Source organism: Arachis duranensis, unplaced genomic scaffold (genome assembly GCF_000817695.3).
Source record: "Arachis duranensis cultivar V14167 unplaced genomic scaffold, aradu.V14167.gnm2.J7QH unplaced_Scaffold_232527, whole genome shotgun sequence".
Classification (NCBI taxonomy): Eukaryota; Viridiplantae; Streptophyta; class Magnoliopsida; order Fabales; family Fabaceae; genus Arachis; species Arachis duranensis.
Genome location: NW_026264853.1, coordinates 392,088 through 417,222, shown reverse-complemented (window position 1 = coordinate 417,222; position 25,135 = coordinate 392,088). Strand labels below are relative to the sequence as shown.

The 25,135-nt window shown below is 33.4% G+C and overlaps 4 protein-coding genes and 2 non-coding genes across 7 annotated transcripts; 1 reads left to right on the top strand and 5 right to left on the bottom strand.

Moving 5' to 3' along the window:
• Positions 1-1,051: 1,051 nt before the first annotated feature.
• LOC127744271 (putative pentatricopeptide repeat-containing protein At3g47840) lies at positions 1,052-4,361 on the bottom strand. 2 transcript variants are annotated; one of them, XM_052256557.1, is made up of 2 exons: positions 1,859-4,361; positions 1,052-1,663 (listed from the first exon to the last, which is right to left on the bottom strand). In XM_052256557.1, exon 1 carries the CDS (start codon positions 4,278-4,280, stop codon positions 2,106-2,108), a length of 2,175 nt encoding a protein of 724 aa, XP_052112517.1. In that variant the 5' UTR covers positions 4,281-4,361; the 3' UTR covers positions 1,052-1,663; positions 1,859-2,105. The 2 variants fall into 2 exon arrangements, with proteins under 2 accessions (XP_052112517.1, XP_052112516.1); XM_052256556.1 differs by having other exon boundaries at positions 1,942-4,361.
• A 2,332-nt stretch (positions 4,362-6,693) lies between these two features.
• On the bottom strand, positions 6,694-10,024 carry LOC127744270 (protein RETICULATA-RELATED 1, chloroplastic-like). The gene is made up of 7 exons (XM_052256555.1): positions 9,491-10,024; positions 9,304-9,402; positions 8,919-9,139; positions 8,358-8,427; positions 8,104-8,183; positions 7,842-7,906; positions 6,694-6,996 (listed from the first exon to the last, which is right to left on the bottom strand). The coding sequence occupies exons 1-7, from the start codon at positions 9,950-9,952 to the stop codon at positions 6,803-6,805; spliced, it is 1,191 nt and encodes a 396-aa protein (XP_052112515.1). The 5' UTR covers positions 9,953-10,024; the 3' UTR covers positions 6,694-6,802.
• A 122-nt stretch (positions 10,025-10,146) lies between these two features.
• TRNAS-GCU (transfer RNA serine (anticodon GCU)) lies at positions 10,147-10,228 on the bottom strand. The gene has a single exon. It is a non-coding gene; the product is annotated as a tRNA-Ser (tRNA).
• Positions 10,229-10,848: 620 nt separating this feature from the next.
• LOC127744269 (BTB/POZ domain-containing protein At3g44820-like) lies at positions 10,849-14,660 on the bottom strand. Its single transcript, XM_052256554.1, has 4 exons — positions 14,071-14,660; positions 13,714-13,783; positions 11,936-13,141; positions 10,849-11,842 (listed from the first exon to the last, which is right to left on the bottom strand). The coding sequence occupies exons 1-4, from the start codon at positions 14,118-14,120 to the stop codon at positions 11,264-11,266; spliced, it is 1,905 nt and encodes a 634-aa protein (XP_052112514.1). The 5' UTR covers positions 14,121-14,660; the 3' UTR covers positions 10,849-11,263.
• A 3,491-nt stretch (positions 14,661-18,151) lies between these two features.
• TRNAR-UCU (transfer RNA arginine (anticodon UCU)) lies at positions 18,152-18,224 on the top strand. Its single transcript has one exon. It is a non-coding gene; the product is annotated as a tRNA-Arg (tRNA).
• A 671-nt stretch (positions 18,225-18,895) lies between these two features.
• LOC127744268 (UDP-D-apiose/UDP-D-xylose synthase 2) lies at positions 18,896-22,088 on the bottom strand. The gene is made up of 9 exons (XM_052256553.1): positions 21,709-22,088; positions 21,496-21,588; positions 21,181-21,288; positions 20,611-20,725; positions 20,321-20,454; positions 20,107-20,208; positions 19,927-20,019; positions 19,701-19,836; positions 18,896-19,398 (listed from the first exon to the last, which is right to left on the bottom strand). The coding sequence occupies exons 1-9, from the start codon at positions 21,976-21,978 to the stop codon at positions 19,286-19,288; spliced, it is 1,164 nt and encodes a 387-aa protein (XP_052112513.1). The 5' UTR covers positions 21,979-22,088; the 3' UTR covers positions 18,896-19,285.
• Between the last annotated feature and the right edge of the window lie 3,047 nt (positions 22,089-25,135).

Sequence of the window (25,135 nt, the reverse complement as noted above, 5' to 3'; positions counted from 1 at the left end):
CATAACATCACCTTGTGTTCCCATGCCATGTCCAGCAAAAACATTTAATACTAGATTAATTATTTCACCTAATATCAAACAATTTCACACATATAGAATTAACAACAAAAAAGAGAACTCAGAAAAATTAAAAATAGCAGTATAGCCTCTAGCAATGCTGATGACTACTCAGCTAATTGAAAATAGAGTCCATAATAATTTCATCTATTAAATTATTTAATAAGACATAAAATTAAATAAATTCCATCTTTAAATTTCTAATTCAAATCTAAATCCTGGTTGCACAAAAAAATTATTGAATTTTAATTCAAAGTCCAAAAGGAGTTTTAGAGGATTCAAACAAATCCTAAATTTTTAAATAAAAATTCAGCAACAGTTGCACAAATAATTGAACAGAAATACAAACTCAGAAGATTAGTAATTTCAAACAAATGAACAAACTCTAAACCCTCAAATATTGAAGAAACTCAAAAAACTAATCCGAGAAAGGGATTTGGTATAGAAAGTGGCGACAAACAAGAGGTGGTGACAACAGAAGAAAAGAATGACGCGGCGGTGGCGACGAGACTGCGGGAGCAGCAACGATGAGCGGCGAAAAGGCTGTTGGAGGCAGCGACGATGCTGGTGGTGGTGGTGACAATTCTACTGGAGGCGGCAAAAATGAGAAGACTGATTTGGAGGTCACGACGATGATGAACAAGGGTGGAGCAGGAGGTGGCGACGCTATTGAACGAGCACGGTGCAGGACACGGCGCCAATGAGGCAGTGACAATGAGTGAGTGGGTCTGATTTTTGTACCTCAAAATTTTTAAATTTTTTGAAGAAGAATCGGAGGGTCCGATTTTTGTACTCTAAAAATCGAATAGTCTGATTTTTATACTTCTCAAAAATCGAAGAGTCCAATTTCTGTATCCCAAATTAAACGGTGCCGTATTTGAGATTAACATCCCAACAATCCATAATCAGGAAAAACACTATTATCAACCCAATATACAAAACAAAAATAATCCAGAAAAACACTATTATCAATCTGTAACCTTGAAGTTACACAGAGACAACTCAACCGTTACTCCAAAGCTCCTTCCGCAAAAGAAAAAAATAAAACAAAAAAATTAGTACACATCAAAATAAACCTAGATGAACTATGTTTTTTACCCACAACACACAAACTTCATATATACCAGAGGCAACCCACTGTTTCCGTAAAGAATTTTTATTAAATTGGAGGTGATTGCTATGATACCTAAAAGGTGGTATCTAATTTGTCCAAAAAAAAAAAGTTAAAAATTAATATTTAATTTAAAAAGTAAATAATTTTTAAATATTTAAAATTTACTATAAAAAGTAAATTAGACAAAATTTAGACCATAGAATTCTTAATTGGAATATTAGTTCAAAATTGTGAATGTGGTTTTGTGTAAAAGCCAACTTTGCTATTCTCTTCAGTCCCCTGCATATCTCGAATTACGTTAGTTAATTTCTAGATTCATTGCATCAATAGAAAAATTGGCTTCTGACGTTATATGCATAAGCTTATTCCATGCCAACAATAGAAAGCTAATTTTATCAATAATGCATGAGGGAATGCATACCTGTGCCAGAAAAAGAAGGGTCTTGAGGCAAAGTTAACTAGTAAAGCTTTATTCCAGTATCGATCGTGTTCCTGCAAATGGTAACACATGGATAGAACATTTTTTTTATTATGAATCACCAGCCAAGTTATTCAACAATAAATTTCACAGCGAGTGATCTCTAAGGGTACTGTACAAATAAAAAGAATGCATAAATTCACAAGAAGCAAAACTAATATTTACAGGAAGATGGAAATCATATGCTGTTTTCATCAATGAAAAATTACCTCTTGATTAATTTCTTTCATCCCTTAAAAAATTATCTTTGAAGCCATTTAAATGATGTCTCAGTTTCAAATTCCATACGAACCTGGTATACGCTGGATTTTGAGTGTTCAAGTGATTGCAGTTAGGCAACCAATTCCCAACAATCATTTGAAATCTATGTAATGTAATGAATGCTAATGGAAAAATTGTAATTGTAGCACAAGCACAATGATAGATAATTTAGCCTGTTGCTAATCTTCAACATCTTCACTTGAACATGTTTCCAGCAAAGAATCTCCTCTTCTTGAACTTAGTAGTTTTAAAAATGGTTATGATATCTTCGCTCTGCGGATGAGACTGATCCGCAGAAACAAATGAATGCAAGTGATCATTGACATTTATCCAAGACCAACCAGGCTCTTTTATTACCCCCTTTGACTTCATTAGCTTCCTTATGTGTGCAACTTCCTCCCATCTCCCCTTGGCAGCATATATGTTAGCCAGGGTGATGTGAGTTCCTGCAGAATTCGGATCCAAAGAAAGTATTCTTTCTGCTGTTTGTCTTCCTCTGTCAACGTCCCCATGAACCCTACATGCTCTAAGTAAGGTAGACCACACAACATCATCACTATGAAAAGGCATGCTTCGTATCATAAGCTCAGCTTCACTCAATCTTCCCGCTCTGCATAGAAGATCAATCATGCAACCATAGTGCTCTTTTGAAGGACTGATCCGGTACTCGTCAGTCATTGACATAAAGTAGTGAAAACCTTGATCAACCGATCCAGCATGGCTACAAGCTGTCAAAACCCCAATGAAAGTCACATAGTCCGGTTTTAAACCAATACTGGGAATCTTCTCGAATAAACGAATTGCCTCTTGGCTGGATCCATGTTCAGCATACCCATTGATCATGGCTGTCCATGATATAATGTCATTAGTTTTAGTCCCATCAAATACTTTAGAAGCTTCTTTTAGACTCCCACATTTTGAATACATACTAATTAGTGCACTATGAACCATTGCTTCATGATCCAGGCCAATGCATAGGACACGAGCATGCACCTGCTTCCCAGGCTCAAGAAGCGCCATGCTTCCACTCACACTAAGCAAGCTAGCAAGAGCAAATTCATTCGGTTTTGGCCCTTCCCTTCTCATCCATGATAGATAGTCAAAAGCTTCTTTTGCATAACCTGCTTGAGAATAAACTGCAATTATAGTGCTCCAAGAAATAATATCTTTTCTAGCCATACTACAAAACACCATTGAAGCCAAAGTTAACATCCCACATTTCGAATAAAGTGTAATGAGGGAATTCGACACTGACAAGGCATCCACCAGACCTAGACGCAATACATGGCCATGTATCTGCTGGCCCCATTCTTTAACAGCAAGATTCGCACATGCAGAAATTACTGCTGCAAAAGTGTATTGATTGGCACTAACCCCTGATTTTCTCATCCTTCTAAATGCATCCACTGCATTCTCTTCTTCTCCCGTCTGCACATATGTTGTAATAAGGGTTGTCCATGAAACTACATCTGGCATCCTCATTTTTTTGAACAATCTGATGACATAACCTGGTTTTCCACATTTATTATACATGGAAGCAAGAGTATTAATCACAAACAAGCTCTCATCAAACCCTTGTTTTATTGTTTGTGTGTGAATAGCTTTCCCACAATCTAAGGAATTTGAATCAGCAGATGCTTTCAAAGCGATGGCGAATGCATATGAATCATAACCCACTTTTGATCTCCACATTTCAGAGAAGTACAATAATCCCTCTATACTATAACCACCATGAACAAGCCCCGCAATAATGGACGTCCACGATACCACGTTTCGGGTTTCCATTTCTTCGAAGACTCTGCAACCTTGCTCTACTTTGCCTACTTTCATGTACATGTCCACAAGTGAACTGCTGACAAATACCGAGTCTACCAAACTTGACTTCACAGAAAATCCATGCAATGATTCTCCAAAATATATGTTCATGCCAAGAGCACAAGCCTTGAGTGCAACACTAATCATAAACTGGTCTTTTTGAAGACCAGGCTGGATCCATAAATTTAAGAACAAGATCAACGCTTCAAACGGGTCTGAAGAATTGACATAACCAGCTATTATCGTGGTCCATGAAACCTCATCTCTGTAAGGCATTTTATCAAACATGTGCCTTGCTTTATGCAGTTGACAACGTTTCACAAGTTGCTTCAGTTCGGAGTTAAGGTCAACCATATTATGAACAAAATGGGGCGTGTTTGGATGGACGGAAAATGAAGAGGCACATCGATTACGCTCCCAAACACGTCCCCGGACGCCTTTTGTGCTACGCAAAACGGCATCCTGCGGCCGCCATAATCGAAGGAGAGAGGCTGCGGAGGAAGGAAGGCGGGGGAGCAACAGAAGGAGGAGGAGAAGCGGAAAGGAGGAGGGCATGAATGGAAGAGGAAGTTCAGTGCTCTAACCACCATGTGAGGCTTAAAAGGTGAAGAAGAACGGTGAAAGAGAATAAGAGGAAAGAATATTATAGCTAATTCTATTCCGAGAAAAGATTCATGAAAGAAGTAAAAAATTTGATTTTAATTTGATCTAGTCATATTTTTTTGAGTGAATACCCATCGGCCTCTGACAATTATCTCGAAAGGACAACGAGGTCTCCAAAAAAAAAACACCCAATCCGGCTCCTGATAATCTTTTTTTGGGACTGATTAGTCCCTGTACTAAAAAAAATAACATTAATTTTTTTTGGCACAGGGGCCTCGTTGTCCTTTCGAGGTAATTGTCAGGGGCCGGGTTGGATTTTTTTTTTGCCAGGGACCTCGTTGTCTTTCGAGGTTGTCAGGGGCTGATTTAGGTTTTTCTCTATTTTTTTTCCAGTTGATTTGAAGATATTTTTTATTAAAAACTTATTTATTATGCTATCAAAGGTTTTTTTAAATAATCTTTTAGTTAAAACATCAATTAATTATTCTGTAATTAAAATATATGAGAAGTAGATCTGTTCTCTTTCAATCTTTTTTTTTATAAAATATTTATCAACTTCAATATATTTAATTTTGTCATACAAAATTGGATTATGAATAATAAAAATGACAGATTTATTGACACAATATAATTTTATTGGTAGAGAAATGAGAACCTTTAGTTTTTGTAAAAAATTTTCTACCTATAGTGCTTTATATATTTAATAAATTGTTCTAAATTCAATTTCTGCACTAATTCATGTCACAATATTTTATTTTTTACTCTTTTAATTAACTAGATTTTCTTTAACAAAAGTACAATAGTCAGATGTTAACTTTTTATCCATGACACTCCTAACTCAATCTGCATCTGTATAGACTGCTACCTGAAAATTTCTATGATTTTTGTAGATTAATTCTTTTTTCAGACGACTCTTTCAAGTACCTTAGAATTCTAAAGACGGTGTCTATGTGTTCTTGCCTAGATAAATGTATAAACTGACTTATTATGCTCATAAGGCAATATCCGGGCATATATAGAATAAATAGATTAGCCTCTTCACTAATCGCTGATATTTACTTTTGTCCATTACATTTTTTAGTTTAGCTGGCTTCAAGTTTAAATTAGTATAGATGTTTCATCAACTTTACAACTAAGTAATCCCATATCTTTTAAAAGATTTAGGATATACTTTCGTTGGTTCATAAAAATGTCTTTCTTAGACTTTGCGATTCAATTCTAAAGAAGTATTTTAATGAGCCAAATTTTTTTATTTCAAATGATTTGACAAGATTTTTTTTAACAAAATAATGACGCCCAAACATGCACTAAGTCTTTTAGTTCCAAAATATCATCACCTATCAGAATAATATCACCTACATATACAATTAAGATAACAATTTTATTAGCTGCTGTATGTTTACAGAAAAATGTATAATCAGCCTGACTTCGAGTATAATCAAGTTCCTTCACTGTCATTTTAAGTCGTTCAAATTAAGCTCTTGGAGATTGTTTCAATCCATAGAGAAATTTTTTTAATTTGCATACTTTATTCCTTCCTAATTCAACCTCAAATTCAAATGAAAATTTTATAAACACTTCTTCTTCTATCTCCCCATTCAAAAAAGCATTATTTACATTTAATTAATACAAAAACCAATTATAATTTACAGCCAGAGATAAAAGAATTCAGAGTTAAGTTTAGCAATTGGAGTAAAGGTCTCTTGATAACAATAATGGCCATCACAGCAACTCTTACTCAAGGTATATGAACTCTACGTCTTGATTTTTACTGACTCCTTCGTACCCACGTCAAGACAGCAATTCAAACCATTTTCATAATATTCTACCAACTTTGACGAATCAAAGCCACTGTTTGCTTTGGTTCTTGATTTTTTTAATTTTTTTTTGTGTGTGTTTCAATGGAGAAAATCACTAGCTTTAGTTCTCTATTATCCAGTTGCATTATACAGAAGGGAGTAAAAGTGGATAATAGAATAAGCAAAAAAGATATTGACAAAAAAAATTCAGGGTAAAAAAGTAAAATTAAAGTTTTATAAATGATTAACAATTAATATATATTATTATAATTTGTTAAGAAAAAATTTAAATTTATGTGTACGGAATTAATCTTGAGCACTACAATAGAATATTTTTATTTGGTCTTTTAAGGTTTAGCTACTAGCTTCCCCACCATAGACAAACCCATGAATCATTGTTACTCTAATGTTATATTATATTATGCTAGTCTAGTGTTCGCATATGCAAACTTGTGAAATAAAAATACACTGTATTACTACTATTGATAAACATTCTCCTTCCCTTTCCCCCGTGTACCAAAAGAGCTTAAAAACTATATGCTATGCATTTCTACATAGAGGAACTCTGGTACTTCATTACTACTCAAGTTGAGTGGGAATCCTTTCAGCCAGGGACAGCCGGACAAGAAAACCTTAAAAAAATGGGGTGGAAATTTGAGATAATTAAGGGGCCACTCATTGTATGCCACTCCGTTTGGCCCAATCTACGAACTGCATGCCGCCATAGATGTTATTGCCAAATCTCACACCTACCGTGAAAGCCATTGCAACTACCGGGGCCTTCTTTGCCAAAGGAGAGGCTTCAACAAGCTGCTCCATTCCATTAATGATTTGGTACCGCGTGTTGGATGACACGGCAAGGAAGAAACCTGATAGAGGGGAAACAAATTAAGCAAATGTTAAGTAACAATTGCAATGACCTCTCCAAAAATTAGGCAATATTACACTCGATATCATTGGATTTATAGAATACTATGCTAAACTCTACGCCTTAGTTTTGTAAAAACTTAATGTTGACCTTATCTAGCTAATGCAATTATATAGGTATGACAAATAATAGTAGTGTGGAATATAACTATGAGCCTATTGTATTTTGTTCTCGGCTATTTTTTTTATTCTATATGAAGGGAAACCTTGAAGCAAAGGTTGAATTGCCTCCGTGTGACCTCAAGGTCACAAGGTCAAGCTGTAGAATCGGCTACTGATGCATCGATCAGTTAGGCTGCCGACATTACACTATCTAGGTGTAGTCTTTCTACAAGACCCTGTCTGACAAGGGATGATTGTGCACCCAAGCAACCCTTTTTCTTAATTTTTCATTCTATGTCATTTAGCACAAGCAATGGTAGCCTGTCTTTCCTTGCTTTCCTCCCTTCCATCAATAGTAAGAAACTAAGAACAAAGACACATCCATGAACAAATGCAAATGCATTAGATTCAAATGTGAAATTTATGCAACAATAACAAGACAATTACCAAATTCAAATGCTAAATAGATAAAAGATGTTGAAACAACATTTAATGTGTAACTCTAATTTCATTGCCATTTTGAAATTAAGTCTTCTGCTTATATGTACACCAAGAAAGTCTACTGCTTATATTCTCCATCCTTAATCAAGAGCATTAATCAGAATGCATATTCTAAAACAGAACCCTCGGAAGAAAACGTGAAACAGTATAGACAGAGAAACTGAAAAAATAGAACAAGACATACCCCAAAGAGCAGCACTTGGCAGAAGTGGGGGTACAGGTATGTCCTCTTCAGATTTCCTAATGCTCCTGTTTTACATAAAGAAAAACCCATTGATAATCTACAGGAACAGATATTTCAGAGAGAGAGAGAGAGAGAGAGAGAGAGAGAGAGAGAGATTCATATTTCAAGCTTTTTATAATTACAAAAGAAAAGAATTGAACTTGTGAACTGCATGCAACAAAACATTTATGTTTTATACAATATCCTGAGTAGACATTTATACCTTTTAGCATTCATGAGCATATTTGCAAATCCTTGACCGATAATACCACATCCAAAACCAACGGATCCGTACAATGCACCCTGAATACAGAATGTCAGGAACTCATAGTATTAACTAATGATCTGCTACTAGAAACTAAACTTAAGTGAAACAAAGAATTAAATGACATACAAACAAAGATTGCTTCTACTGGTTAGATTCTTTCATGCAACTAAAGAGTAATTTATCATGCAAAGCTTCCAAATATGTGGTACCTTGTAGAAGTATGTGGCAACGCGCTGCATCACAGTGAATTTACATCCCGGCCTTTGAGCTTCAAATACACTGCATGCAAGCATGAGATTTCAGTTCCATAGGTTTATAAAAGTCAACCAAACGAAAAAGCTAGGCATGAATAAAGGAGGGACAAACCCTTATTCATTGTTTGCTGTACTACAATTGTCACAAATCGATTACCAAAAAACAGAATTGACAACTTTTACCTTGAATTAGAATTACTGTTTACTAATTCATACCAGCCTCCATATATATTTCACAGAAGAAATGGTTAACTAAACCTAACATAAATCACAGCACTATTGAATCAATCAAAATTTTCAACTTTTCATTCCTTTTGAGAATTGTTTATCTGGTTGTTTAGCAATAAAGTGTACAAGAGAAATATGAAAATTCACCAACGAGTTGGCTCTTAGAGGTAGTACACATAGTTGATACCAAAGTAATCAGTTACCACAACGAAAATATCAATAAATCCATAGTGGAGATGCCTGGAAAATAATTGAGGCTTACTAAAATACTCACAACCAGACACTAACCTGCTGGGAAGAGCTGCACAAGCATGTTGAATGCGTCCAAGCAAACCTTTGGACACAGAAAGCTTCCCGATTCGAGCATAGGGTGCTAACAAAGTCACCAAAGCAATGTCAACAACATCTCCAACCAGAACATCGGCAGCAACCAACTCTTTCTCAGCCCAAAAGTCTTTGCCTCTTTGCTTATACTCAGCATAGGTTGCACAACAAGTGTCTATCAAAACCTGCACTTGACAAATCAATAACAACATTAGTTGTAATTTATAAAAGCTAACACCATTTCTCAATTCCATATCATAATCATAACCATTTTCCTTTTGTGTAAGCCAGCCCATTACATCTATTATCAAGAGGGAAAAAGTAACACTTCATTGATTTTGAAACAAACCTCTATTCCAACTTTAAATAGAAAAGAAGGATCAGCAAGCATTCGGTTTCTCAGAATAGAACAGTGCTTCATCATAAACGATAGTGGCCAAGCCGAACCCTGCAACACAACACCAAAATCGAACTTAGCCACTGAAACAACTCTTTTATTTCCCTCCCTAAAAATTCAAAATTTGAAAGAAACCTACCTGTAAATCCAAGTAACGTTGGAGGAACATTTCTCGAATGCCGGTGGTCTTCGCTGCCTCCACCATATCCGAAGGAAGCTTCACACCACGAGATTCCGCTTCCTTCATAACCGCTTCGAAATTCAACAGAGCCCCGAACTCTTCATCTCCATCGTTCCCTCCTGCTTCTCCACCGCTATCACCACCGCCGCCGCCGCCGCCACGTCCTCCACCATCACCGCCATCACCTCCGCCAATCTCGGTCTTAGGAGGATCATCGAATGTGGTGCGTTCCAAAGGAGCAACTGAATAACCGAGAGGCTCAGGGGCAGTGCAGTGGATCCTGAAAGAGAGGGTTTTGCGGAGAATAGGAAGAGTGTTGTTGCATTCGAAAGAAGGGATTTTGTTGCAATGAATGTAGTGGTGCCATGTTTGGTTGTCGTTGCTGTTGGAGATGGCGAAGGTTGAAGAAAGTGCTGCCATGGTCGAAGAAGGTGAGGGCCGGCACCCGGCAGCAGAGAAAGAAATGTTGATTTCAGAAAGAAAGAGAAAGGAAGAAAAAACCGGAAATGGGCTTTTAAATTGGGCTGAGAAAAAACAATGAGTCAACGGAGGAGTCAACTAGTCAAGAGATTCAGGAAGAAAAATATAAAATAAAGAGAAAGAAAAAATTGAAACGTCGCCTGAGAGATTCGAACTCTCGCGGGGAAACCCCATGTACTTAGCAGGCACACGCCTTAACCACTCGGCCAAAGCGACGTTGGTGACTATCAATCTTCTCGTAAAATTATATTACTATTATTTTGCCTATGAAAATATTTAAATTTAGAGATTAAAAAAAGTTAATATTGTTTATTTAAAAAGATATTAGAATCTAGTAGGTCGATGATGAGGCTGCCTAACATAGTGATAATGACTTTAATAAGTAAGTTGATAATGAATAAATTGACAATAATTGTTTAACTAATTGAATTGTCATTATACATGTTACTAAAGGTGTTAAATATGTCTCCCAGGATTTAGCGAAATGATAATATTAAGCCCATTTGAAATCTTTTGTAACAAAAATATGATATTTTAGACATTAACTAAATGATTAAGACTTAACTAAATATTAGAGATTAAAACAATAATTTAAATATTATCATTTAGATAAAATCGAAGATAAGGAAAAAAGTAAAGTGGATATTAAAGGACTGCCTGCTATTCAATAAATTTCAATTCAACCAACCAGAGAGCTTCAAATTTCAACAAGTCTTGACTTGACAAATCATAAAGAATTAGCATATATTGAATAAGTGAAACAGTACAAATGTCAACAACTTATGTCATTTGTGAAAGAAACCATGCTGTATCAACAACCACCATGACAATTCACAAGTAATAATAGCTCTTGTTAAATGTCACTCTCAAGTTTCAAATGATGTTCATTCCATTTCTGATATCTAATCTGTCACTCTTTCTTTAATGACCTTCACAAATGTTTTCTATTTTTTTAATGAAAAGGAAACACACTGTGTGGATAAATACATTATGCATGAACTCTCTTCTATACCACCAAAAAACCAAACCAGACAACTTTGTGAGATTGCTTCTATGAATGTACAACCAACTTTACCCGAGGGAAAGACATGGAAAATGTTCATGTATATCCCTACTTTGTCAATGCACAATGTGTTAAAACATTTTCCTTCCCTTTCCCTCGCACAAAAAATGTCAAATATCACACACTACACAACACAACACAACACAATCTTTGTATTTATAAACATAGGAAATCCAGTTTCTTGGTGCTCAAGAAACACTTTCTGCATGTCTCGACCGATGAGACAGACGTGCCTTTTCAGTTGATGCTCTTGGAGTGGATCTACACCGGTTAAGGGATTCTGGTTGAGCATCCGAGAGTCTTGGAATAAGCTTACACCCAAGCTTTCTTGAAATGAATCGCGGAGAACTAAGCGAATTGCGAGGTTTTGCTGTGGTTTTCATTTCATGCTTTATTTTGCTGAATTCTTCCTCAAGCGCTCCAACTCTAGAACTCATCTTATCCATATCCACCTTTAGAACCTGGTTTTCGCGCGCTACAGTCACCCATCCATCCCTCTGTACTATTTCACCTGCCATTTCTCCCAATGCAATTGCAGGAACACAAGCTGCCGGAGCAGTTTCATGATTTTCACCATCTAATGTACTGAGACATCCGGCTAATGCCGTTCGCAAATGCAGCTGTTCAAAGAACAACACTTGAAGAACAACTCTGAGGGGTAACCTATCATTTTGGGATGCATGAGCACAAGCATGGATCGAGAGTTTCTGGTAGTCAATGATGTTGCATAGTTCTTCCTTATCTTTATCGGATAGCCAAGGATGCGCCTGCAAAATATCACAAGCATTTGTCAAAGATGGACTAATAATCTACGGCTACAATTAAGCATATTTGTTAAAAGTGCAGCTCGCGAATCAGACCTTGAAATAAATGTCGAGTGCCCTGTATAGTCCATCATGTAATGATCTTGATGGCTGGGGGAGGGCCTCTGCGAGAGTGCGTATCTTTCCAGGTTTTAAGTTAACATCAGAAGCAATTTCTGCAAGATAGCTATCTATCAACTTTGCAACTTTCCTCAACGATTCAGATGGTGATTCTTGTAGGTCAGTTGATGAAGGCGAAAAACCAGTTAAATTTGATTCTTTAGACACAAAATGGTGGACAATCCGATCAATACAATCTGTATTATATAATGTATCAGAATCTGAGTACGTAGGAATAAGAAGATTATCTAGTGTTGCCAGTTCCAATTGCATCCCTATTCTCCTCTCTAAAGAATCTATGCATGCTTGATCAACATTCAATATCAAAGCCACGCGAAGAAGCCCCAGTAGGAATTGACAAAAGGATCTTCCCTTCTTTTCAGGAAGAAGTTTCTCAATTCTTTCCAACAAAGCCTTCTGATCAACAGTAGCAGGTGTCAAGCTAAAACTCGCAACGCTTCTAGTTTTCCCACCTTGTCCGGCACGCCACCGACCCAGCCCTGGCAAGTACTTTCTAGAATAGTACATTATGGCACCTGCCAGGTTTTCAGGCCTAATACCTCTCGCCCGCATTGTGTTAATAAGCCTCTCAAACAAACTCACACTGAGATAAGAGATGTCTTCAAACCACCAATCAGATTCTGAGCTCCGAATCCTAGCACCAGTATTTATACCATTCCACAGAATGCTTCCGCCGGGGCTCTGAAAACTCCCATACATCATCATAGGCCAACCAAACAAACTTGGATCTGTACATACCATCATAGATAGAGCATTCATACACTTACTCACTAAGTGAAGCTTTTCAGCCCTTAGTAGAGCAGGCTCGGAATTTTGAAGAGCCAAAATACAATCTTTCCAGTTGCGAAGTATGTTTTTATGGAAAAAACACTCTGATTTCGGCAACAGGTTATCTTCTCCGAATTCATCTGTCATTTCAAGATAGTCTGCAGCACAATAGACCAATACTACATTTCTGGCCGACAGTTCTACACGGAAGCCATAACAGAATTTAGCTACAATTAAGAAAGTGTCAGGACCACCAGGAAATTCTTCCAGCACCATGTTCATAGTCTTCCCATCCTTGTTCAGGGACTCTTCATTCGCTCGAGCAATTTTGCTACATTTCGATATAAGAGGAAACTGCAGTTCCATTGTATATGTTACTCAAACTCCAATTTAACAGCACAAAAGAAATTGCTTTACATTACAAATGGCATAAAAATAAGCCTTGTCTCAAGTTATGCTATATGAATCTCAATACTAAGGCCTAGAATGTCAAATAAACCAACCACAACAGAGCCAGAAACTTTCGGAACACACAAGTGGTTTTCTATTTTCTCGTATAGGAAGATCCATAATGTCATATCATAGTAAATTTCAAGACATAAAAGTATGCTCTCCACAACAGGTTGCATCTCCCTAGTGAGCCTAATATGACTCCTTTACTTAAAGAGGGACGCATATTTTGCACTTAAACAATACAGGTGGAACGAATTAACAGCAAAAAGCATGAGCCACAAAGCAGGATCACACCAATTAGATTGGAATTGGAATTGGACCAGAGTGAAGAAACATGAGGATAATCCAGAACCACAAAAAAAAAAAAATAATAAGAGGGGCTCAACAACAACAGCTGTTACAATTCATCTATGATAGAGACTAATGGAATAGAAGAGATCAATTCTCAAAGGAAAGGAAAGGAAAGCATGTACCTTATGGAGATGGAAAGTGACTCCATCGATTGAAACAGCAATATCACTTGGAAGTCCAGCATTGCAGAACCTAAGAAAACCAGAAAACCACAGAGTATCACATCAAACACCTATTTTGAAAACTACACACACAAAAAGGAATGAATGTATGACATGGACTCCACAATCAGTAGTGAACAGAACATGTCATTTTCTCATCATTTCCACACCGCACAACCAAATCAAAAAGCAAATTCAACCCATGATAGGATTGTCAACACGATCATGCAATTCATAAAGGCCATAAATTCCAGTAGTACTAGTTATTAAAAAATGAACTTCAAAATCAAAAATAGAAACTTTAGAGAGGAACAATACCATTCATCGCCTTCTCTTTGAAACCCAGAAAGCTTCCCAGCTGGAGCCATGGCTGAAGGAAGCAAAAACCTTTCTTTCTTTTTTCCTTTCCTTCTTCTAACTCTACCAACCCAACAGCATTTTTCCCCCCTAACCGTTACTTCTTACTTCAAAGTACCAAATTATAAAAAAAAAAAAAGGAAAAAGCAAAAAGTTAAGAATATTGGTAGCCAAGGAAGGAAGAGAGCACCACAGAACAGGAGAGGGAGAGAGAGAGAAACAGGGACGTGAAGGCAACAAGCCAACAACACAAACAATGTGTCTTTACTCTTTACAGCTCAGGGAAAAAATAAAAACTCTCAAAAAAAACCCATAGAAGTGTTAAGAGTGCATGCCCACCATGGTACAAAGAGAGGGTACTTCATAGAAATGGAGGAAATTGAGGAAAGGAGCGAACTTTGAATAAACAAAACAGTTTTTGTGGAAGTTGAAAGTGACGAGGGGATCACGACACCAAGTAGCGGTTGTGTTGTGTGTAAATTAAGGTTCCAATAATATTTTATACGGATTTTCTTAGGTAAAGAATGACTCTTCTAAACAAAGTAAATAATAGTAGGTTCCAGAATTGATCTAATAAAATAAAATAAAAAAGTAAAAAAATTATATTTTTAAATTATTTTATAAATTTTAATATTAAAATAATTATTTATACATTTAGTTATTATCAATTGTGTATAAGTAAATCGAATTAAAAAAAATAAGTATTTAATTAAAAATAATAAACATAATTATTTATATATTTATTAAATTAAATATTTTANTTTATACGACAAAAATGAAAATACTAAGTATTATTGTCATAACAATTGCATGACTCTATTTAATGCCAAATAACCAATGTGGACTTTTTTCAAAAAATAAACAAATTGGCATGGGGGTTTTAATTTTATTGCAAGTGTAAAATATTTTTATATTATTAGTGAAATTAATTTAGATATATCACTGTTATAAACACTAGTATATCAACAACCACTAATATATTTATTTACTCACTCTCTTATATATTAAATGTGTATAAAAATAATAAAAAAATAAAATCAATTGAGATGACAAGTGATTTATAATTTAATTAAAGAATATTGAATTTAAGTCTTAGAATATTTTTTTATTGGATATCATTAGTGAATCATGTTATATGCATAAATTTTTAAGTTTTATAAGAATTTGTTCTTTAATGTGGTCAAATATAATTAATTAATCACCTAATTAAGTTTATACTAACAAAGCATTCATGTTAAATTCAATGTATAATTTCAAATTTAATAAGTATTATTTTAATCAAATATCAATACCTTTTTCTAAACGTGAATATCAACACCTTATGGGATAATAATATCCAAAAAAAATATTTGATATATTAAAATTAAATGTACTTTCGTGCATAATAAATCAATGTGAATAATTTCTAGAATTAATTCTAGTGATGATATATGAATGAGTGAACAAATGTGAGAGGGTAGAGAGGAGCGTAGTTAAGGGGTCAACAAGAACATTACGCTGTCAATAAATGACACATTGATAGTAGTAATTTGATTTGATTTTGAGTGAGTGCCCCCTCTCTCCATCCCTTTCATGCTCCGCTCTTCTTTCTATCTTTTATTCCTTTATCTTCTTTTTCTTGTTATAGATGTATTATTTGTAATCTTTAGTGGATAGCTAAGCTTTATTTTATAATAGATTGAATATGTATTAATTCAAGGTACAAAATAAGATTAATATACAATATTATCCTATTCTATGGCCTATGGTGAGGAGGGCCTTCTTTTGTGGCTACCATGTTTAGGTGGCATATGAGTTAGGAGTTAGGACACTTCATTATCATGCATTTGAGTATACCCTAAGATCCAACTTCACCAATTAATCACTCTTCAATCTTCACATTCAATTCTTGGGCTACTACTTTTATTGAAGAAAATTTGTTCCTTGAAGTGAACAAGAAGGGTTGACAGCTCATTCATTTAATATACCAATAGGGATTGAATCTAACATTAGCAGTCATTCTTTCCTTCATGTGACAAAAGTTTGAGTTTGAAATTCAATTAGAACAAATATGTCCAATTAAAACATTAATTATATTACTTGCATACAAAAAATTGATCATTCATATAAAATGTATGTTAAAAGTATGATCAAATATATATAAAAATTGAATGACATAATATATATTTATATATAATTATATAAATATATAGTGATTATTTTTTTTTTGTCACATAATATTTTAAAAATATATAGATGACCAATTACATATGCAACCAAAATTTTTTTTAAAAAAATCTAATTTAAAATTTTTAAAATTTAAATTTGCGATAAAAAAAAACCTCCTTTCATAGAACACTTTGAGAGTTGGAGATCAATATCGATGAGAAAAGAGAGGCGTAAGTTTTGACTAATTGGGTTATTCTCAACTATATAGAATATTTGGTTACGACAGAATGAGGCTATATTTCAGAGTAAGACTACAGAAGTCATTGATTGTGTGGCTCAATCCTTCTCATGTGCTGCAGAATGGTGTGGTAAATAATCCATGTTGTTGATAGCTATGCCGAAGATGATATCGAATTTGTTTTTCCTTTTTTCATGTTTTGAATTCTTTGCTCCATTGTAGTGTTGAGCTTTTTCGTTCAAAAAATAAAACCTCCTTTCATAAGAAATGACGCATCACCATTTCTCTCCTCCCATGTGCACTCCTTTTGGAAGATTCTCTATATGTCGTGTGTCAATATTCTATTGGAGAGTCAAAACTTAGTCACATTTAGGACCTGTTTGGGAAGCTTCAAAAGTAATTTTTTTTTAGTTTTTGACTTATGAAAAGTAGTAGTATTAATGTCTGGTGCAATTTTCAAAATCAAATTGCGACTTTTTAAGAAACTATTTATGAGTTTATAGAAAAGTTAAAAAAATGATTTCTCTCCTAATACTACTACTTTTTACTATATTTTTATAAAATAAGCATTCTTAAAACTAAAAATCCAAACCCAAAATAAATTATTTATAAGCTACTTTTAATATAATCATTTATTGTTTAAGTTATTTTTTCAAAAAAAAACTTAATTAAGTTGTTTATCCAAACTGAGCCTTAGTCATTCTTTCTTAAGTTACCAAAGAACTCAATATATAAATATATACAAGATTTTTCAAACTTTAAAAGAAAATAAATAAAAAATATAAATGTGAAATATTATATGATATATTATATTTTAATTTTTGTTTCAATTGGTTGTCCTTTCTCTTCTCCAAAAGTGCATATCTACAATGAAGAGATGGCATGCCCCTCTAATGTTAGAATGACAATAAAGTTAGCTACAAAATGTAGTACATGGACACACCTTGTTCATCTTTTCTAAAATAGCTACAATAATGAGTTGGAAGCTACGAATTCCATTTAATTATTGCTCATACGGTTGAAATGGATTATAATTGCTTGCTTGTCAATTTCATCTTTCAAGTGGCTAATGGCAACGTTTGATTCTATTCAAGGCATGCAAAAAATGCAAATGCAATGGAATATACATAGTGGGAAGATACAAACATGATGAGCAGTTACATAGTCAATTTCCGTGGATGAGTACAAATTTTTGAATTGGAAATGGTGGAGCCAAGTGGTTAGGAATCAAGAATTCAAGATTGTGATTTATAAGGCATCACAACACATAATAATATATATCTTCATCTTACCTCTTCTTCACTATTATACCTCAATAGCTTCCTCTCCCACCGTTATTAATTGCATTTTGGATAATGCTTGTGTCCATTATAGCAAAATGATAATGCTTGGTCTCTTTCCATTTGTTTGTATAAATATCACTTATGCTTTTATGTTAGATAGATATACCATACAAGTATATAAACAAGGTTGTCAAAATAGGCTCTCATTCATTTACTAGTAAATTGACACGTTAACTATTTTAAGAGAGTATTTCATTAAGGGGATAAATGTGGGGACAAAGTTGAATGGCTGAAATTTTACGAGGAAAGAAATATATGGCAATTTTTTAAATAACATTAAATTAAAATATTAATTGCCTTATATCATCACCAAGCGCCTGTGGCCTAATGGATAAGGCGTCTGACTTCTAATCAGACGATTGTGGGTTCGAGTCCCACCAGGCGTGTTTGATTCTTTTTTTGCTTATTTATTTTCTTACAACAAAAAATATTTATCAACACATTTTACTATTTTAGCATCTCCATGATGATGATTCCAAAGTACTTTGCAATGTTGGATATCTTGCGTTAAAAGAAAGATGATATTTCAATGTTGGATTTAGATTTTCTAAACTCTCTTTTACTATTTATTTTATAGATGAGACCAACAATAAATACGAAAAAAACCCTTTAAATGTATAATATAATAAAAAAAATAATTGAATAATTAGATATTTATTTTAAGAATATATCATTTTATTTTTTATTAATTTTTTAAAATAGATTGTACATTCTTTTTCACTCTCACGTTATACAATTATCCTTACTTTTAAGTATGTTCAATATACTATCTAAATTTAATAAGAATTATCCAATAATTTTGTAAAAGTGAAAACTCACAATATACTCTATAAAAATTATCCATATGAAATTAATAATTAAAAATTATTAAATAATATTTTAATCAACCATGTCAAATGCCAAATCATCCACTGATTATCAAATATCAACTTCACTGAATTTTCAGCTTTCTTAAAACAGTTTGTTTTCAGCGTTTAAAACTTCAAATACTTGCTAGTCCAATATACTTAAATCTTGATATGCTTCAAAGGCATGTTTGAAAGATTAGCCAAGAATGTGATCGAAAAAATAAATTAAATTAATGACGATTTAACTTAAAAGAAACATGACCAAATATTACAACCGAATCTGCAAAGACAACATATATAAGAGACACTGACACACCCCTAAAAGGCTAAAACACAAATTACATAGAACAACATATCCTCTTGATTTTTCTCTTTTCCTCTCTCTCTTTGCTCTTGTTCTTGGTCCTTGATATCTTCCTACATTTCCTAAACATGCAACAAAGGGGGACATGGGGCTATCATGGACTATGTTGGCTAAAAAACCAAAGTGGGGAAATTCACCATGTAATTGTAAACTATATGTATATATATGATGATGTTAAGGCACTCTGATGGACTGAACATTCTTCACAATGTAACCATGATCATGTTGTAAAGCTTTAACTTGCAACAGGTTTAGCAATCACTTTCTTAATGGCTTCAGCATAGGTCCTGTGCTGATAGGTCAGTGTGGATTCAAGCAAGTCCCAAAGTGAGGTTTTTGGGTTCCATCCTAAAAAGAGGCAATAGCAGCACAAAACAAGGTAAATTAAAGTGTAATTAAGAGCTTGATTAGTTTAGCAAAGAGTTGTGTTTATGTGTTTATCACTACTCTGTGAATTAAGCCGAGTGAAAATAGAACTTTATTGTTTTCACTTGTTTCTCTTTTCTCTTCACGAAAGACTGAAAATTAGGAATTTGTATTTGATTTTAAAAATAGGACATAAAACCCAAAAGCATTTTCTGAAATTAAATAGATCCTAAAACTGATTAACTCTTGAAAGTGAAGCAAAGTGGATAAACTAGGAAACCTACCAAGCTGTCTGTTAATGATGGTCATGTCTGGAATTCGCTTGTCGCTATCATCGTATCCCTCACCATAAAATTCTTTAGAGCTCACATCAACTGTAGCATTTTCCAAAGGTGGATCTCCACTTACCTTAGAGTAAACCTGCAGATAAAAGAAGTCTAAAATGAACTCCAAAGAACATGCCGAAAACCGCTAATAATAGTACTGAATAATGAAACTTAGTCCTTTAACCTTAACCATCATTTCCCCAAGCTGCCTAACTGTAACCTCATTGTTTGGGTTACCAACATTAAAGATGTGTCCATTAGCCCTAGCAGGATTTTCCTGTTCAAAAGAATTTCACATTTAGTGGACCAAGTAACATGAATAATGATGAGTCCCAAAAATAAAAGATTGGATATGGTAATGTACAATCATCAACAAGACAGCTTCAATAGCATCCTTAATATAAACAAAGGTCCTTTGGGATTGACCACCATCCACAAGCTTTAGGGGCTCTTTCCTCAGGAGATTCTGCACAAAAGGAATGAACACAACATTGAAAAATGATATTAGCAAAATGAAAAAATTGAATCATGTATATAAGCTTAGTGAAATTTCTATGTACATATTGAAGTACTCATACATTGCTAAAGCATGCCAGAACACGAGGAACACCTTCACTTGGACCATCAATGCCGGGAATGAAATCCATTCGTGGTCCAATCCAATTAAAAGGTCGCACAATTGTGAACTCCAAACCATTTTCAGCACCCTCAGCTGTCAATGAAATCATGTCACAAAAGAGAAGATTGAAAAATAAGAACAGCATAAACGTGCATGCAACAATAACAACCAAGCCCTATCCCAACATAAGGATAATAAGAAGCCGTAGTGTTTCATAAATCATGCTTGGTAAAAAAGAGATCAACTCACCATAAATCAGCCTCTCAATCAACTGCTTTGCACAGGCATAAGACCATCTCTGTTTTTCAATGGAACCAAAAATGCATGGAGACTCATCTTCTTTAAGTACATAGTATGCAGGATCCTAACAAAACAATGGAAATAACAAAACTTAGCACAGCTCATTATAAGAAAGAAACTTATCAAACAAAATCTCCCCCTTGCTCCTAATTCTAAAGCAAATTAAGTAGCCACAAGAACAGAAAAGAAACAGACAAAAAAGTCATAACAAAATGCAAGCATGTGTTTTTGGTATACTATCTAGAATACATGATGATGACTGCGTGTAAAACTCCTTTACAAATGTCGGTGCATATGCATGCTTAAAACTCTTAAATCATCAACCAAAATCCTTTCTATAGAAAAAGGAAGCTTCATCAAACATGGTGATTCTGATTCATATAGTAGATGCATGGTGGCGTGTGGGATGGAACAAGCACCGACAAAATCCCAAAAAAAAAAGTAAAAAAAAAAAATTGAAACTATCATTTGCGTGCACAGATCTACAACAACTTAATCCAAAGGAAAACGAGAGCTCACCTTACGAAGCGGGCTATCCTTAGGGAGAAAGCTCCCAATGGTTTTCCCATACACTTCACAGGTCGAAAAATGAATGAGACGCTTGTTGTTTTCAGAACAGTACTTCACCTGAAAAATCAAAACATAAAAAACATCAATCATTTGATTGACACTATAACAATGAACATATCCGTATCAATCAATCAAATTCTCCCAAACCCATCACATATCACCACTTTACTTCAATCAATCAAACTCTCCCAACCCCATCAAAGTAACAACCAGAAAAATTCAACCTTTGATTCAAACATCACATCAAAACACATAAAAACGTACCACTGGTAGTGCATCGATGAAGTTGCTATAAATGGTGTCCAGAGGGCGCGTGTTGTAATCCGCAGGAGTGCATATAGCAGCCAAATTAATCGTCTGAAAAGGGGGAAAAAGGGATTTTTTAGAACAAATAAAGATACCCAATACATAAAAAATAAGCTTTTGTTTATTTCTATATTTCTTCAATGAAGAAATGAAATGGGTATAAGAACGAACCAGATCTGCCATTTTGATAAGACCTTCGAGCCTCGAATCGTGCTTGATGTTGAGGCGGTGGAAGTTGATTCTACCATGCCATGGATTGGTTTCAGGCTCCAAGAGGTGCTTGATCTTGTCGTTGTAAACGTCCAAAGCGAGCACCGTGTGCGGCGTCTCCGTCATGAGCTTCTCGCAGAGGTGGGAGCCTATGAAACCTCCGGCACCGATCATGCAAATCGTTATGGGCTTTATTGGGTTCCCATCTAGATCCACTCTCGAGGAAGCCATGGCAGCAGCGGCAGCAACAACAAGAAGAAGAAGAACGACGATTCTTTTGTTCCGTCGGAAATGGTGTTAGTGAGAGAGTGTCTTTCGTTTATATTTGTGTTCGGTCATCGGTGTTCTTGTGTGTTTTTATAGTGTGTTATTTGAATGATTATCATTATTGTTATTATTATTATTATCATCATTAGAATTTAGTTTAAATGCGTTTTAGTACACGCATTCAATTTGGTCTTGTTATTATCATTAGAATTTAATTTTTACATTTAAATACGTACATTTAATTTGGTCTTGTCACCTTAGTCAAAGTAATTATTTTTTTATGTTAATAACATGAATAATTATAAAAAAATTTATAACTAAATAGATCTGTTAACAGAATTGACAGCAGAACAAAATTGAGGTAATTTTAAAATGTTAGAGATTTAAATAGGACGAAAATGTTGGGGACAAAAATGATACATAAAAATAAATTTTAATTTTATCCTTCAATAATATTAATTTTTTACTATACATAAGATTTAATTATTTTTTATCTAAATAAAAAAAAATAATTGAATACTATGTACAGTAAAAAAATAATATTATTAAAAGATAAAATTAAATTAAAATTTATTTTTATGTATTATTTTTATCCCTAATGTTTTGTCCTATCTAAGTCCCAAACGTTTTAAAATCGTCTCAATTTTGTCCCGCCGTCAATTCTGTTAACGGATCCTTAACGGCAGGACAGCATTAAGTCAATTTTGAAACGTTAGGGACTTAAATAGGACGATTGAAATGTTAGGGACAACTTTGGAATTTACCCCAAACTTTGGGGACAAAAATGATACTTTACTCATTTTTTTATATTATTAATATATTAAAAGTATATTTTTATTATTATTATGGAATTTTTTATTTAATTATATTTTATTAAAATTAATTATCAAAAATTAATTGATTAAAATAAAATATATATTAAAAATAAATTAAATTATAAATATATAATAATTTATTTTAATAATTAATTTTAATATATCAATAATATTTTGTTTTTTATTTCTTATTACACTCATAATCTGTCCAAACAATATTAATTTACTGTATATTTAAGATGTATTTTACTCAAATTAGTTTATTTATGAAGTGATTATAATTTATTATTCTTTGATGATTTATTGTGGCGGTGAAATTAATAAAAAAAAGGAAAAAGAATTTGATTTTGGTTTCCTAGTGCAATGCTGAACTGCTAACTTGGTTGCCTGCTTTGCTGTGTGATTCTCTTTTCTTTTTCTTTTTCTTTGTCTTTTTTTTTTTTCAAATATTTTTTCCCTGTTTCTTTCTTCTCTTTTCTGTTTCTCTGAACTGTCACAAGCCACAACACAACACACACTCCGGTTTTGTTTTTGTTTTGTTTTGCTGTGTTTTTTGTCAAAGGTTATATGGATCATGCATGTCGCTATAGCAATTTATTATTGAATTTTCTTTTTCCTATTTTGCATGGAGGACATTTGCCTCACTCGTGATTACATGGTTGTTTGCACGCACCTTTCTAGAAAGATTGATATGCATTTACTATCATCGATAAATTATTATTATTACTAGTCTCTTAGTCAAATTACATTTAATGTTTTAAATAAGAATATATAGATATCCACATACATATGCTAAAAAGGCAAAAATAAATAAATAAATAAATAAAATATAAGACCATGGTAATTAAGAAATGTTATAAAATTTATAATTTAAAGATATTCAATTAATTTTTCGCAATAAAGATTTGCAAGTTAGTCGGGATCAACTTGGTTTGACCAAAATTAATAAGCTAACTGTATGGGGTCATTTAGTGTACAGATGTGTCTGTACATATTTTTGTCTTTTTTTGCTAAAAAAACGTGTCATTAAAAGTGTTGCTTAAAGAAAAAGTGTTACCCTTAATCGTTAACTTGGTTCTGATACCAATTTTTAAAGTCGTCTTTTCTTTTAATTTCTTTTTCGAAATTTCTATTAACTCCTCGAATAATTTGCCAATTCATAATAAAAAGTATTGACCGTATTACTAGTATTTATAATTCTGATTTTTCAATCTTGTTTTAGTTTATAATATTCTTTTTTCATGGATTATTGTATATAAAATCTTTTATCTATTTGTCTTTTTCTTTAATATAATTTCTTAAATCCTCAAAAACTTATTTTATTTCTACACTTTCTGTTGTTTCTAAATATCTTTTTAATTTTTCAACTTCATTTTCCATTTTTTCTTTTAACAGCTTTAATTCTTTTAAGTCATAATATGGTTTTCCAGGCATTTATAAATTTTTTAAGTTTAAATCCAACTTGTTTATATTTATTCTTATTTCTATCATTTTTATTATAAGGTCCTCAATTTCAATCTGAAGATTATTTAATTCCCTTTTATACTCCTTTATTTTACTTTTTAATTTTTTCGCCCCTTTCCTTTTTATTTTATTTTCTGGTCTTTCAATCTTTGTATGCTTCATTATTTATCTTAGAATTTCTGCAAATTCTATCATCGATTCATCACTATTTTCTAGAGATTCTATTAATTTTTCTAGCTCTTCGACTTCTCTTTTTAACTTGTCATAAATTATTTTTAGAGCTTCAAATGCTCTTTGATTTATTTCAGAAAACTGTAAATAATTCAACCGATTTTTTCTTTCAAAGAGCTCTTGTTTCTTGTCTTGATAAGTTACATATATTTTTTCTTTATTTATTGTCATAATTTAATGTTTAGGGTTTCATTTAATTTTTCGACCTTTTTTGTTAATTCTTTTATTTCAGAATTTTCTTCTTTAATCTTTAACTTGGATAAACTTAAAGGGCTATTAATTTTAGATTCTCTTATTTGAAAATTCGATGAAACTAACTTTCCTGATGGTTCTTTTAGTAAAAGAACTGGGTTTTCAATAGCTTTATATTTTGGTATTTCTGTTTTTACAATTTTCTGAAATAATTCATCAACATAAATTCTTTCTTTGTTTTTAAATATTATACTATGATGGCTGTTTGTTAAAGCATAATTTATTGCATATGTAATTGAAAAAGGTTCATCGTCTTGTTCCATTAGATTCTTTCTGTGAAATTTATAAGCCAAACTTATAGATCTTCCAAGATTTTCAGTTGATAAAGATATAGCATATCCAAGATGGGCATTGAATTT